Raw genomic sequence first — 16,080 nt, forward strand, 5'->3', positions numbered from 1 at the left:
TTGATTTATTCATGAAAACTGTACACCTAGATCGGAAAGCAAACCCTGACAAGTGGTGGTCATCTAATTCAAAACAATATCCAAACCTAGCAGAATTTGCTAAGATTTACTTATAATTTCCGGGTAGTAGTGTATATAGTGAGCGGCTATTTTCGGAAGCAGGAATAATTTACGAGGAAAAGCGAAATCGTTTGCTACTAACAAATGCCGAAAAAATTGTCTTCATTCATCATAATTTACCACTGATAAATTTCAAGTATTAAACTTGCTTTAAATAAAAAATTTTTGTGATTAATAAAATCTTATATAAATAATATATTTAATTTTTTGATTAACCTGTTGATTGTATTATTATAGTAATATGTAGTAATATAATCTATTTCTAATACGATTTTTTTCATGTTTCAGTATTCGGCCGAATGGTTTGCAATACTCGGCCGAATACCGAATAGTATAAAATGTTGCCAAATACACCGAATACCGAATAGGTGCCGAATATTCGTGGCATCTCTAACATATATACATTAAAAAAAAAAAGATTTCTCTCAAATACGATAAAGTTTAACGATTTTATAAATCGCGAAAGAATTACAAATCAAGACAACTTATCTGTGAACACAACAGATTTATAACAAAATAAATAAGATTAAAAACACTACATTCTATAATAAGAGATTCAAACCTAAACTACAAGGCCATCACACACAAAAAAATATATTCTATAAATAGGTAACATAAAATATACAGTTATAAATCTATTTGATATACAATTCCTCCCTGAGCATACGGAGCTTCTTTGTCAAAAGTAATCTGTCCCATAGCTATTTTTATCGTGAATTCATATACGAGTTTACTGACATCCATAATTGTTTTCAGCCGAGACTTCTTTGATTCGATTAACATTAGCACGTGATCAAGACTAAAGGTTATAAATTCAACGTTATACAAAGTTAATAATAATAAATACTGATTGCCAAATGTACATAAGGTCTATAACGTTTTGGCAACTAACAAGCAACGGTGCATTATTAGTAAGGTTTATAATTTTTTTTTTTTTGAACTTTTGAAAGTAACCAATACTTTTCAAAAAAGATCACCTAGCAGGCAATGAGCCTTGACGGCTGGGTCCCACATATTAGTAAAAAATTCTTTTTTTTTAAGTATATCGACTAGGGATTTCAGAATGAATTTTTAAATAAAAATAAATTACTTAAATTTAATATACAACAAAATTAAAAAAAAATAAAAACATTTTTAAACAAAAATTAATAGTCATTTTTTATGACATCTTATAGTAATATTAATATTAAAAGTTTTTTTTTTTTAAAACTTTGAAGACTCGATAGTATTCTGGTTCTTTTGAACTCCAGATTGATATACTTTTGAAGAAATTTTTTTACTGATATATGAGACTTAAGGCTGGGTGACTTAATCGGGGTACCAAAAAATTATAACCCTGATATACATGTGCCGTAGATGACATGTCTGCAATTTAATTCTTTTTCAATTAAAATCAATGTCCCAGCAAATATTCTACAGCGGAATTTATAGGCATTTTGCAAATATTCTACAGCAGAATATATAGGGATTTTGAGCTAGCCACTATACCACATTTTGGCTGGCCACTTATAGCATATGCCTCTAATGGTCGACTAAGTAACCGATGAGCAAAACCAACAAACCGCTCAAATTTCGTATACTGGTCCACTACAAAGCCACCTCAAAAATGTCTGGGGAGGGGAAGTTGCATGTAACTGTAAATACAAGTCTTCATGAGTAATGAAAATCAATCTTTTGCATTTAATTTGAGTTCAGATTTTTGTAAAAAGATAACTTTGAAATTTTGATTTAATTAACTCACATAATAATTGTAAAATTTAAAGGATTTAGCGTTTATTAATAACATTAGTGTTATGATAATCATTACAGCTAAAACAAAGCGACTAATATACTTTGATAATGTTTTACATTATTAAGTGCATACTTTCAACATTTTGAAGCGTTATAATGCCCCATAAGAAGAATTAAACTCACTTTTAAATTTAAAGTCGACAATGCATAGTAGACAAAAATGTTGTTTTTCTAAATAACACTTAGTTTCTTAAAGTTGTAACCTGAAGCAAAACAAAGCAAGTTTGAAACATTGATTCTTCTTTTTCAAATCGTAAAAACTATCCAAAGCCATTTCAAAACTATTTGTCATACACGTAACATCATTTTGAACTTGACATTTTGCTGTATGGCCACATAAACTTTAAAGTGGTATGTTTGTATACCACTGCAAAGTATGTCAGTAAAAATCATGTTGTAAGGTATCACAAAGTTTTGATGATTTTAAATTGTTATATGCAGGATACAGGTTGCACTGTTTAACAATTGCAGCATTTCTATGTAATTAAAACGCAACCCTAGTCATATTTATAAAAAGCATTAACAACAATACTTCATTCCACAAAGCAATGAAAACTCAATAGCCTTATCTAGATATATAATGTTGGATTGCTTGATATTTAAGCTGCATTAAAAATTAAATTAATTTTAATATTTGGAATTTAGCATTGTTCTTAACGATTTTAATGATTATGTGGGTTATAGTGAAATTTCAAACTTTGCTTATTACTACATTTTTATTTATTTATGGACTTTCTTGCAGCAACAGCTTCAGCCTTTGTTTATATATTATTCTTTTAAAGCACTTCCACATTTTTGTGATACAATAAAGTGTTTTTCAAAATAGAAGTTCAATGTGAACAACCATGCAAGTGATACAAAGTCAAATGATAAAATTTATTGTCATGTTCTACAAAAACTACCTTCTATAAAAAAAAAATCTTAATTCTGAGCTGTTTAGAAATTGTTTTAGTCCGTTATGAATGGTATGTGGTCCACACGATATGTGGTTGTATGATAAAAAAATCTAGTCAGCTTCAACATTCTAGCAAAAAAGGCATACAAGACTTAATAGCATTTTCAAAGTAAAATCATGAACAAATTAAAAGCAAAATTTAAGGCAAAAATAAAAATTACAATAAAAACATAAATGTTAAAAACTAGATTAATTTAAATTACTTCAAGTATATGAGCAATTAAAACTTGTTGCAGCTTGTTTGTAGCTCATAAAGGAGACAGACAAAGTTTAGTTCCACTAAAAAAATGTTTTCCAATATCAAGCTTTATTGATGACAACTAGAATGAAAAGATATTTTTTCTGGTTTTTTAAACGATTTAAAGTTCAGAAGTATTATAGACTTTATTTTTGATTCAAACAATTTTTTAACAAATAAGAAGTTGTATTTATATTACACCATAGATGTAGTCAAGCTGGCAAGATTTTGAAAGTCATAGATTTACTGAGGAGAGTAAATCTATGACTGTAATTAGGAACTTAGTTTGTTATTAGAGTTAATGAGTATGTTAAACTGATTGACATAATAATTTAATAGCGGAAGTTAGTAAATTACTGAAGCCTCAACCCCCACTCCAGCTAAATAAGAAGTTTTTTACAACATTGGGTATTATGTAATGCATACTATATTATGTATTATATATTTATGTATAATTTTGCTATTAATATATATAATGATACATAATATGCATATATATATATATATACACACAAAATATAGTATGAATTTCAATTAAAGATAAAATACTTAAGATATATAATAAAATACTATAGGATGTCTTTCAGCATTCTTAGATAACTGCTGGATTATTTGAAAGACAACAAACTTGATTTTTAGGATAGCTTATTGTTTCTTTCTTTAACTCTAAACATAAAAATGTTGGAATGCATAAAATCCTAATTTAAAAACAAGTAAATGCAAAATTTTAAAGTTTACAACATACTTTTAAGTTAATGTTCAGGAACATCAAAAAGATTTTAAGTTGGCCCTCCATAAAATGCCCATTAAAAAAAAACCATAAGTATCCACATAAAAATTCAACACGAAAATATTTGATAATAAATGTAGTTGCACAATTATAGTTCACATATAAATTTTTTTTATCTGCTAAAGTTACATAAAATAATTAGTAGTATTATGACATCATATGATTACTATTCAGCATAATGGGAAACAGTTAACAAGAAACAATAGATACCACTGATTGCAGAATCTTGTGGTTCAAAACTCTGTAAGAATAATGGTAACTATAAAAAACTCTTAACATCGATTATTTAGTCTGTAACTTATATTTTGGTTTTGAATTTGAAAAAAAAAAATAAAAAAAAAATAATTTTTTTTTTTAAAATTTGCTTGTTAAAAGAATGGTTAACTGCAAACCATAGGTTGAGAACTACTAGGTAAGTGCAATAAAAATATTAGTTATTTTATCATTAAAAAATTTAATAAAAATATTTAAAAATATTATTTATTTGTTTCAAAACTTACACATTGCGCAAGACCATATGCTCCAATGAGTACTGGAGATGAGGCTCATATTTTGTTGAATCAAAGGACACGTTAAGGTAAAATGCACATTTAATGTTCCTTTCCACAACAAAATTGATAGAAATACTAAATAGGAACAGTTACATTATTTTAACAAAACTAAATTGGCACAAAATTATAAAATAACACTAAGATCTTAATCAACCATAACATATTTTTTTTAACCTTACAAAATTCTCAAAACTTAAAATAAAATTTCTTTTATATTAATAGATTAAATGTTAAATTTTCAAGAACTGGAAAAGTTTTTATAAACAAATAAAAATGTTATAGCAAAAGAAACGGATAAAAATTAGAAAAAAAGTATATAATCTTATAAAAGTTAAGTTACTAATACAAGACTTAATGTTTTAGCTATTTGATTTATTAGCTTAATAAACTTTTCCTGTTTATTTATTCTTGAAATTTCATTTTAGTGAGTTTTGTGTTTTGTTTTCTTTATTTCTAATAAAACCTTTCATGGATAAGGGCTAAACTATGTAAGAATAATACTACAGAGGAGAAATATAATAGAGAACTCAAACAACTAATTTTCATTTTAAGCTATGAAATAATCAGAACTAATTTCTTAAGTCAAATAACAATCTTTATTAACGAAAATTTGACAGTAATTAATTGCTGTCAAATTGAATAAAAAGTTGGTTGCTGTCAAATTAAATGAAAGTTATTAACAGGAAATACTGTTCTATTCCACATTTCTGAACAATTACCAAAATAATAAAGCATTAAATTAAATTTTTTTTCACAGATATCTATTAACATATGAATTCAGCTACTACAACTAGTTCACCTATAATTGAATCAGGTCATGCTAAGGGGATAAGTCACGAAAATTGAAAAATGAGTTGATAATGGTTTTGATGTTTTAAGAACAGGTCTAAACTATTTATGATAAAATTAGACATGTCAGACGCTTGCTTACCACAGTAACTGCAATCGATTGTGGAGCTATTCATGGTAGAAGGAGTCACTCACTTATCCACTTTTAGCCCTGCCATTTTATCCCATTGTTACTCACTTATCCCCTTTTAGCAAAAAAATTCTTATGCTGTTTATCATCATATATATTATGCACTTATATCACCATATTAAATCCTATTGAAATTATGATAAAACAGCTATTACAAAACGCGCATATGACCGCAAGCCATGCTAGAATTAAATAGTTTTATGCATGCTTTGTAAAAATTATTAGTTTGGATTTATAAACTTTTATAAAAAATACTTTTATTGTAACATCTTGTCAGATTGAAAGTTTTTAAAAACTGACTGAGATAAATATATATTAAAAAAAAAATTCTTCCCACCCCTTCTCTTCTATTAAAATACCCCTTTTTTATTTTTAATTTTATGTTTAACTTTATGTCTTGCGTTCTTAGTCTTATGCTATTGTACTTTACTGTATAGCTTAACCTAAATAAAAATTAGCTTTATAAATTAACTTTATGCTTTGTGTTCTTATTCTTATTATAAATAAGTGAAACTTATTTAATTTTATAAGTGATAACTTATTTATTATTATAAATTCAGAAGAAAGTAATGAGTTTCTTAAGAAAAAGTCAGCAAATAAAAGGAAATCTGATCCAAGTCTTTGGAAGAAAAACATAAAAATTGCCAGAATAAAAGGTGAAGAACTTGTTAAAGAAATACTGTAGCTCAAAAGTACACTGGTTTAAAATTAATATAGTACAATTCATTGCAAAATAATATCAAAATAATAATAAAAAGCCTAAATTTTTTTAGTAATGCATGACTTGTGATCCTAAACTACAACATATCATAAATCTTTTGTAACGCAACTTTATCAGAACAATAATATAAACTCTCTTTATCAGAATACTCATTTTGATACAGTATATGCATTTTGATAGTAAGGTTAGCTTGAAATTTTTAGTTCTTCCAAAATAAGTATACACCCTACAGATAAATTTTTTTTGTATTCAATGTTACTAATAGTTTTACAATTTCATTTTCACAGATAAAATTTTTAATAATACGCAGTATAACAGTATTTTTTGTTTCTTTTAGCTGCAAGAGAAACAACTGTCTTGAGAAAATTAACAAAGATCAAATGGATATAATAAACCATTTCCTTGGTTTATTATATCCATTTGTTTAAAAGAAAACAAATCTTGTTTTTTTTTAAACAAATGGATAAAATGATTTTTAATAATGGATATAATTTTAGACTTGTGGTGGCCATAATTATACAAAAAAAGTTGTGTTTCCGATGAAACCAAAGGTAAGCAAGTTAAAAAGAACAAAAAGCAGTACTTTTCAATAAGCAAGTTAATGCACTGCACATATAATATAAAATTTCCATCTAAGGTTATTAGCCAACTTTTCATCGATTCTATGATGAATCATAGCTTTTCCTTTAGAGCAGTGGGTCGCCCAAACTTATGTTTTTCAAGTAAAGAAGCTTACCCTGCAGAAAAAGTACCAATAAAGATTAAAAAAATGGCAGACATAAAAAAACTACAACCCTACATTCCATTGGAGTTTGAAGATTAAAATTGCTGAAATTTATATGTGGCCAACAACCGAAGTTGTTGAAGTTGAAAACAATGACTAAGTTTTCATTGCTTTTATTGCTTATCTCAGACTAAAGAGATTTATTTGAAAATATTATTTATTTCTAAAATTAGTTCTTTATATATAGGAGTGTATGTAAATATTGATTTCTTGATGTTTTTAGTAAATAACATTGTTTTTTAAATACATTTATCTGTCTTTTTTTAAATTAGCCTAAAAGGGGATAAGTCAAGCAACTTTAATGATTTTTTTTCAAATGAACATTTTATAAATGTCATTAATCAAGTGTGTTTCATGATAATTGGGGTAATAAAGAATTTATATACAAAAAATTACATCTTTTTGTATAAAAATTATGCAAAGTTTTAATTAGTTTTCTCAAACCTATGTGTTGTTGACCCTTTTAGCATGAGCCGATTTAATTTAATATTGGTAATCAAGTCAAAATCAAAATTTTGATTTTTAATATAATTAAAAAAAAGTGTTCAACCCCCTGTTAGTTTACAGGGTGCGAAATAGGGTTTAACTATTTTATTTTACATTATTCTACCTTCAAAAGTTTTATAAAATCATATTGTAAAGTGGACTATTAATGTTAAGTGCCAATACTCTCTAAATACTAAATACTATTATATATATATATATATATATATATATATATATATATATATATATATATATATATATATATATATATATATATATATATATATATATATATATATATATATATATATATATATATATATATATATTATATATATATGTATAAATACAAATATATAGCATAAACAACTCACCCATTACTCTTTAATCTTACGCAGCCTAAAAACTTATAAAAAACACTGTATATATCTTTTGCAACAGGAAGCCACAAAGAAAGTCGTCTGTATATATCCTCAAAGACCTATAAATAAATTGTATATAATTTTAGGAAAATATCTTTTTAATTTTATTGACAACATGTTTCATAATTCACAATTTACATCATCAGGTCTAATGACTAAAGTGCTATAATTTTGTATACATAAAAATTTTTATTTAGTTATATTAAAATTTAATTGTATACTTAGGTAACATATTCAAGTAGCATTTCTTGTAAAAAAAATTTCAAACTAAAAATTGAAAATCAATAAAAGAGAAAAAACCATGCACTAAGACATGTACCAGAAAAAATCTGCACGTGTTCTGATGTGGTGTTTACAGAAACCGTGCATCATTTTAAATAGCTAATTGTTTTAAAATGTCATGTATTTGTGTTATTCAAAATTTAAACAATTCTGTTATCAAAACAATTAGTTTTAATTGAAATTAATGTCATCAAATCAAGATAAGAAAAAGCAAATTTTGCATTTTCTCGTTGAAAATCCTGGTGTATCAAACAAAATAATTTCTAAAGAGTTGCAGATTACTTTGAGAACAGTGCAGAGCGTTGTGAAACAATTTAAGGACATTGGTAAAATCAAAAGGAAATCAGGATGTGGAAGAAAAAAATGTTTTGTTAGATGAGATCTTGGTAAAAAAGTTAAAGATGCCTTAGATAGAAAACCGGATGTTTCTGTTCAAACTTTAGCGAATAAATTTAAGACAAGTGCTTCCACTATACAAAGAGTAAAGAGAAATTGTGGCTATAAATCTTATAAATAGAAAATCAAGAAAATGTTGTAATTTGTTGTTTAAAGCTGCTCTATAAAAAATTATGTGCCAAAAAATCTTGTTTGATTATTGACGATGAAACTTATTGTGCTGCATATTTCCAATCCCTTCCAGGACACCAATATTATTCAGCAATTAATCTCAAGAAACTGAATTCCAATTATAAATGCATTGGAATGCATAAACTCGCTAAAAAGTTCTAAGTTTAGCAAGCAATTTGTGAATGTGGTGAAAGAAGCTCTTGTTTTGTGACTACGGGAACAATTAACACCAAAATATACATAAAAGAATGCCTCAAGAAACGTTTTTTGCTGTTTTCAAGACTACACATGGGTAACCCGTTATTTTGGCTCGATTTAGCATCGTGTCACTACTCTGGGACAACTTTACATTGGCTTAGCGAGCATAAAGTAGATTTCGTTGAAAAACACTGCAATCCACCAAATTGTCCTGAACTACATCCTATTGAAAGATATTGGGCTCTTGTCAAAAAGGAAACTAAGGTTCAATGTAAAAGAAGCCAAAAACATTAAAGACTTCAAAAATAAATAGATTAGAGCTATGAAGAAAGTCCAGCCGAAGACTGTGCAAAAGCTGATGTCGAGTGTAAAACGCAAAGTGCGTGCGTTCTCCTGTACAAAACTTCACAAACTTTCGTAAGTGAAATTTAAGAATATTAATATATGTACTTTCAAAATATATATAACATTCAATATCGAAATACAATAGTTAAGCAAATATCCTTTAAAATGTCCGTGCAGATTTCTTTTGGTACATGTCTTAACTTAGCCTGAGGTATGGGAAATTTTACGCAAACTATAAAAATAACTATTAAGCGTAAAATTAATATTAAGATTTTTTTGGATACAAGTCCAAAATTATTATTCTTTCAAGTTTGTGGCAATTTAAATTTTGTATACCAAACCAAAACTGTAGTCCACTATTTTTTCAAGTACAAAAATCCACTGAAAATAATAATTTTACAAATTTAAAAAAAAAAAAATTTACAAATAAGTTTATAAAAAATTAAAAAAAAAAAAGTAACTGAGCAATGTTCGGAAATTTTTATTTTGCCAGAAAAAACGCATAAACCAGATTAACTTGCACATAAGCAAACCTTTTCTAAACTATAGCGAACAAGGAAATGAATTTTTAGGAAAGTTCCATATTTTTTCCGGGACATTTTTTTAAAAGATGTCACAGTAAAATGCACTTAGTCAACCTACTATTTGCTGCCAACTAACCTTACATTTATATATTTATATATATAATTATAGTATTTTCTATATATGAAAAAACTGACTTGTTCAGTGCACATATTAATCGGAAATTGGAGCTTACACAGATATTACCTACATATTATTGAGGATTCAATACACACATCAACTGGAAGTTTATGTTTACATTAACTGGAATACACACATTAACCGGAAGTTTAAGTTTATGCAGACATTATTTACATATAAAAGTTATTTATTGCTGTAAAAAAAAATTCATTTCTGTCATTCTTCTTGTAATGTTCTTTGTCCGAATATCTTCTATATTAACCTTCTCAATTCCCAAATGAAAATGTTATGGAATAATAATAAAACTAAAATCTTCAGTTGGTTGTTAAGTTTGTTCTGCTGATACTATAGCTAGGACTTGAATATTATGTCAACATCAAATATTATGCAGCAAGTCATTCCAATTGCCATGAATTATATTATAACTATCATTTGCCAAGTCATTATTTAACATCACAAATAAATTCTCAAGGTAATTTATTTTTTATTTATTTTTTAATTCTCTACTTCAAGAGAAAAAAAAATGAAAATTCTAAAGCTGAACTATTATACCAAAATGAAATTATTTTTGAAAAAGTATTTAGTTTTCAACAAAATTAGCTACTACTATACTTTTATTTATGGTCATAAGACCTTTATGCTAAACATGTTTTAATTTATGACCTTTATGCTAGACATGATGTTTTAATTTACCAGGTTATAATCTGACTTCAGATCTTTACTAAAATAATGTATATTAGTTGTTGACACTGCAAAGTAACTACAATTACTAAAGACTAGAGTTAACAAAATTTTTTTTTTGAAACTTAAAAACATTATTGCAAAGCCTTGTTAATGTTATTGATGTGTATTGTATACAGACAATAATGACGCATATGTACACATACACAAATAATAAAAACTAAAATACATTGAATGTGTTGCATCAGATCTTTAGATAATTTTAAAAAACTATGTACTATGTATATAAATTCAACATCAGACTGCTAACAAGAGATGCACTTTCACATACTTGTTGTGGTATAAATGATTTGACTTGCTATTAAGCAGAAATAATTATGTTATTTTAGGTAATGTTATTTTATGTTATTTTGGGTAAATATTTATTTTGTTTCCTAATGATCTCATTAAAAGAATTACAGTTAATAGAATTACTAAACAATGCAATAAAATCATTTTGAACGAATCAATTGATTTAAAATACCAAAACTTTTGTGAAATGTAAAGGTAACATTAAATGCAGCAATTTGTTAACAAATTTGAGCATTGAGCAGAGGTGTTAAATATACAATTTGTGAACTTTGAGCTTTACCAAAGTTATATAAATTATAATAACAATTCATAGTATTGTCATCTATACACTAAAGACTTATTAACAAATTCTTAATCATCAGTTGCATAATGGGCATATTTGAAATATAATCTATTATTTGACATTAGGTTCCATGTACTAAACGCAAAATATGTTGAATTTAAAATTTGTCAAACTGTTAGCAGTATTATTTAAATAAAAAATTATTTAACACATTAAGTATTTAAAAGTTTTTAATTGATTATTATATACTTTAAATAACTTTTTGAATTTGGTTAATTTTAAACATTAAAATACTGAAGATCAAAAGATTAGTTAAAAAAACTTTTATTTTATATACTATAGTTTACTATTATTGTTTTTTATTGTTATTGTTTACTTTTATTTTATACACAATGGTGACAAAATAAATAGCACAGATTGATGTTCAATATGTAATGATATATTTTCCAGAGATCTGAGTTTTTGAGATCTAAACTTTTTTAGCCTAATAAAATATCAGATTTAGAAGATAACATAATTGAGTAAGAAAAGAAAGTAACTTAGTTAAAAAAAAGTACAATCATATAAATGATTTAGAAGTGCAGAATAAGGGGGCAATTTAGATAGCACACCCTGTACAAAATTATCATTTTGTCCTTTTGCCACCAAAATCATGGAGGTTTTTTGTATAAATAGTTTAGAAAACTTTATTAGAGCTAAATTAATATTTAGTGGGGTATCCTTTTGAGTCAATAACTGCTTGACAATGACAGCCCATTAACGAGATCAATTTTTGGCATCCTCCAGGCGTAATGGTGTCCCAAGCAGCCTTTGTTTCAATTAAAAGTCTGTCTAAATTTGTTGCAGTTGACCAGTTTATGTTTCTATCAACTTCCTCTCACAAATTTTTTATCGGATTTAAGTCTGGTGACTGCGGGCCATTCCAATACATCAATCTCCTTAGCGTTAAACCACATTAACACTTTTGGCGGTGTGCTTAGGGTCATTGTCTTGTTGGAATTTCCAAACCAAAGGGAGATTTTCCTTGGCATATGGCAACATGACGTTTTCTAGTATTTTTTTGTACATGTATTGATCAATTGTCCTTTGAATTCTATACAATGGGCCCACACCACAACATGAAAAACTGCCCCAAACTATCACATTGCCACCACCATGTTTTACGGTCTTAAAAGTATACCGAGGACTGAGTTCTTAGTTTTGGGATCAAAGAACATATTGTTTTCCGTCGGATCCAAAGCAATTAAACTTAGACTCATCAGTCCAAAGCACATTTTGCTAAAAACTTAAATCCTTGTGTACTTGCTGTTTTGCAAACTTCAAATGGCTGACGAGATTACGTTTTGAGACCAATGGTTTTTTTGGACAACCCTTCCAATTAGCTTATTATCGCATAAGCAAGTTTTAACAGTGCTGACAGACAGATCAAGTTTTAAATTTTGAGCAATTTGTTCTTTAATTTTTGGTGCGCCAACAAAAGGATTCAGCTTAGCAATACGGACAATGGTTGGGTCTTCTCTGGGGGTTGTCTTTCGTGTGCGAGACTTGGGTTTTTTGTTGCTTAATAAACCAGTATCGTTAAATAAATTAATAGCATTGATAACTTTCTTACGAGAACAACTCAGTCTTCGATCTATTTCAGAATTGTTCAACCCTAGATCTTGAAATGCCTGTACTTGTCCTTGAAAGACATCTGTTCCATGTTTAATCGTCCCATAGTTGATAGATAATGAACTTTTTTTTTTTTTTGCTAAACGAGTTAGAAGAATATCCTTTAAATACTGAATAGAATGATTATCTTTTGATATAATAAAAGAATTTAAGTTTTTTTAAATAAAAAGTAAATGTGTGCTATTTAAAATGACCGCAAAAAGGTAAACACGACCGCTTAAATGCTCAAAACAAGCAATTTTGACAGCTATATATGTCAAATTAGTATTTCCGTTCAAAAAGGTTAACATTATTGATGCTATAAAAAATAACAGCAATTGCTATAAATACAAAAAAGTTGGCATCAAAAAGTAAAACCAACTGGTCATGAAAGTGTGCTATTTATGTTGTCGCCACTGTATATTTTATTACTGGGTTGTAGCTTTTTGCTCGTATAAAAATTACAAAGTCTTATTTATTTTGACATTAATTAATGTTTACCTATACATTAATTAATGTCAAAATAAATGATCCTGAAATCAAAAAGATGTACTGAAAATTTAAAACTGGCACGCTAAAATGTGTTGAAGAATTAATTAATTCAAAATACGGATCAATAAAATGTTTGATTTACAATAAAACAATTTAAAAATAATTTCATACAAAACTATTGTTTTATGCTTTTTAAGTTAACAATTTTAATATTTTTATCACCACAGTATAAACATAGCATATAAATAAATGTAAAAATATATTTCTACATTTGGAGTTTTATGAAATGTCATATAGAAAAAGCCATTTGAGGGTGCCTCAGTTCATAAACCAACTGAGGGTTTGGGGAGGCGTATGGCCTTCTTTACAGAAGGCTTAAATGCCATGCAGAATTTTCTTTTGACTGAAAATTAATTTGAAGATAGGACTTTTTTGACTGAAAACCAAAACAAAACAACCAAAAAATGTAATGCTGTTTAACTGTTCCTAAGATTAAATATTAAATAACAAAACCCTATATTTACTTAATATTTAAAATTAAAAAAATCAGATTTTATGATTTTTGATAGAAAATAAAAACTATTTTCAACTTTAATTTTTAATAAATGAAGTATAATATCTAATAAAAATTATACAGCAATGACTCTGTAACAAAATTTAAAAAGAAATGATCATCAGTTTTATTTCGTTGAGTTTCTTTATCATTTTTTGGAATAAAAAATAATGCTGTTTTAAAAATGTTTGCTAATGTACATTTTTTTATAATAGAAAACTCATATATCAATAAAAAAGAACTGTGAAGTTAAAATAATTCTGCAAACTCTTTTAAATAATAAATAAGCATACAGCAAAATATCGACCATTGATACATAGTGATAGGTGAAATTGTCTCTTACAGCAATGTATCTAGGTCAGCTTTAACACAAGCACACCATTTTGTGCACCCAAATTAATCTGCTCAAACTCCAACTTGCCATTGTTTAAAAATAAATATAATTATTATTTAAGTTCTTTTTTTTATATAGTATGAAATAAATGAATATATTTTTATATTTGATAAATATCTTTCACAAAAGATATTAAAAAAAAAAATTATTATTATTAAGGGGTTACAACACAATTATGTCAAACTGACATTCTTTGAAAAGAAAAAATATTTTTGACAAAAAAATAAAAATATTTGTAAATAAATTTATATTAATTATAAACAATTATAATTAATATAAATTATAAATAGTTATAAAAGTTATAAACAAATAAAAAAATTTATGCTGAAAAACTTTAAAACTAGAAAACTGAAAAACTAGAGAATGACAAACTATTACAAATAACCTTAGAACAAAAATAATTTTTATCTTTTTTCTTAGATTCTTTAGTATGATGTTTTGCACTTTTAGGTATTGCAATTTTAATCAAATAAAATATCACAAGTGAATGTTGTTCTTGGACCAAACTTTATATAAAGTGTATAACTGCCACAATATCAAAAAAAATACACATTAATACCCTAACTTAAATTAATACCCAAATTTAAAGAGCAAATACACATAAATACCCTAACTTAAAGCACAAATACACATTAATACCCTAATTTAAAGCACAAATACACATTAATACCCTAATTTAAAGAGCAAATACACATAAATACCTTAACTTAAAGCACAAATACACATTAAGACCCCAATTTAAAGTACAAATATACACATTAATACCAAAATTTAAAAAGCAAATACACATTAATACCCCAATTTAAAGCAAAAATACTCATTAATTCCACAATTTAAAGCAAAAATAAACATTTGGACCACAATTTAAAGAACAAATACACAAAAATACCCCAATTTAAAGGACAAGTACACATTGATACCCGAATTTAAACACACAATAGTACCCCAATATAAAGAACAAATACATATCAATACCCAAATTTAAAGAACAAATACACATTAATACCCAAATTTGAAGAACAAATACACACCAACTGGTCAGTATTTATTAAAAACAAAATTGAATTTGTAATTCAATTGTTAAGATTTTTTTTTCAACATTTTCACTTCCAACAAGGCTGCAAGAAACCACTATTAGAAATGAAAGTTACTGGAAGAGAAAAGATGAAGTTTATAGAGCAAGATAAGGATTAACAGACAACTTAAAAGATTGCAAATTATATAAATCAGGAAAACAGAATATTAAGATGAAGGTATATAAGATGAAGGTAACGAATTCCAAAGAACTGATGTTCGAGGAAAAAAACTAGATGAATAATAATTTTTGGAGCACTTAGGAACAGTCACAGTAAAAGGATGAGACTTAATTGAATGGCGAGTAACAAAAGAATGAATTTTGGTAGATGGAACAAGAGACGCTAGCTCTTTAGACCAGTGCCCATTATAGTATTTATAGAAAAGAGAAAGAGAAGCAATATTACAACAACATAATGTTTAGAGGATGGCTGCAAGAGCAGGCCTAACTATGTTTACAAGATAACTAATCGTCGCACCTAGATATAAAAGAAATTCTGTAATATCTTGCCCAACAATTGGGTTATAATTTTCTGAGTGAACTTTTCATTGTATAATGCAATTGTCAAAGAACTTTCAAGAAAAAGAAGAAGTATGGTTAAAAATAAGAACTAATCGTACAAAATTTCCTAAAATTGGTTTTATATGAAAGTAAACTAGGTTACAGATAA

General features: G+C 26.7%; 1 protein-coding gene across 1 annotated transcript in view; it reads right to left on the bottom strand.

The window, feature by feature from the left end:
• Positions 1–698: 698 nt before the first annotated feature.
• LOC136092303 (uncharacterized) overlaps positions 699–16,080 on the bottom strand; it is a 67,233-nt gene continuing 51,851 nt past the window's right edge. Inside the window, exons 17-19 of the mRNA XM_065820223.1 lie at positions 7,790–7,896; positions 4,395–4,520; positions 699–919 (exon numbers count right to left, since the gene is read on the bottom strand). Coding sequence (XP_065676295.1) covers positions 748–919; positions 4,395–4,520; positions 7,790–7,896 — 405 coding nt within the window. The 3' untranslated portion in view covers positions 699–747. The remainder of the gene's footprint in view (positions 920–4,394; positions 4,521–7,789; positions 7,897–16,080) is intronic.

Source organism: Hydra vulgaris, chromosome 15 (genome assembly GCF_038396675.1).
Source record: "Hydra vulgaris chromosome 15, alternate assembly HydraT2T_AEP".
NCBI classification, from domain to species: domain Eukaryota; kingdom Metazoa; phylum Cnidaria; class Hydrozoa; order Anthoathecata; family Hydridae; genus Hydra; species Hydra vulgaris.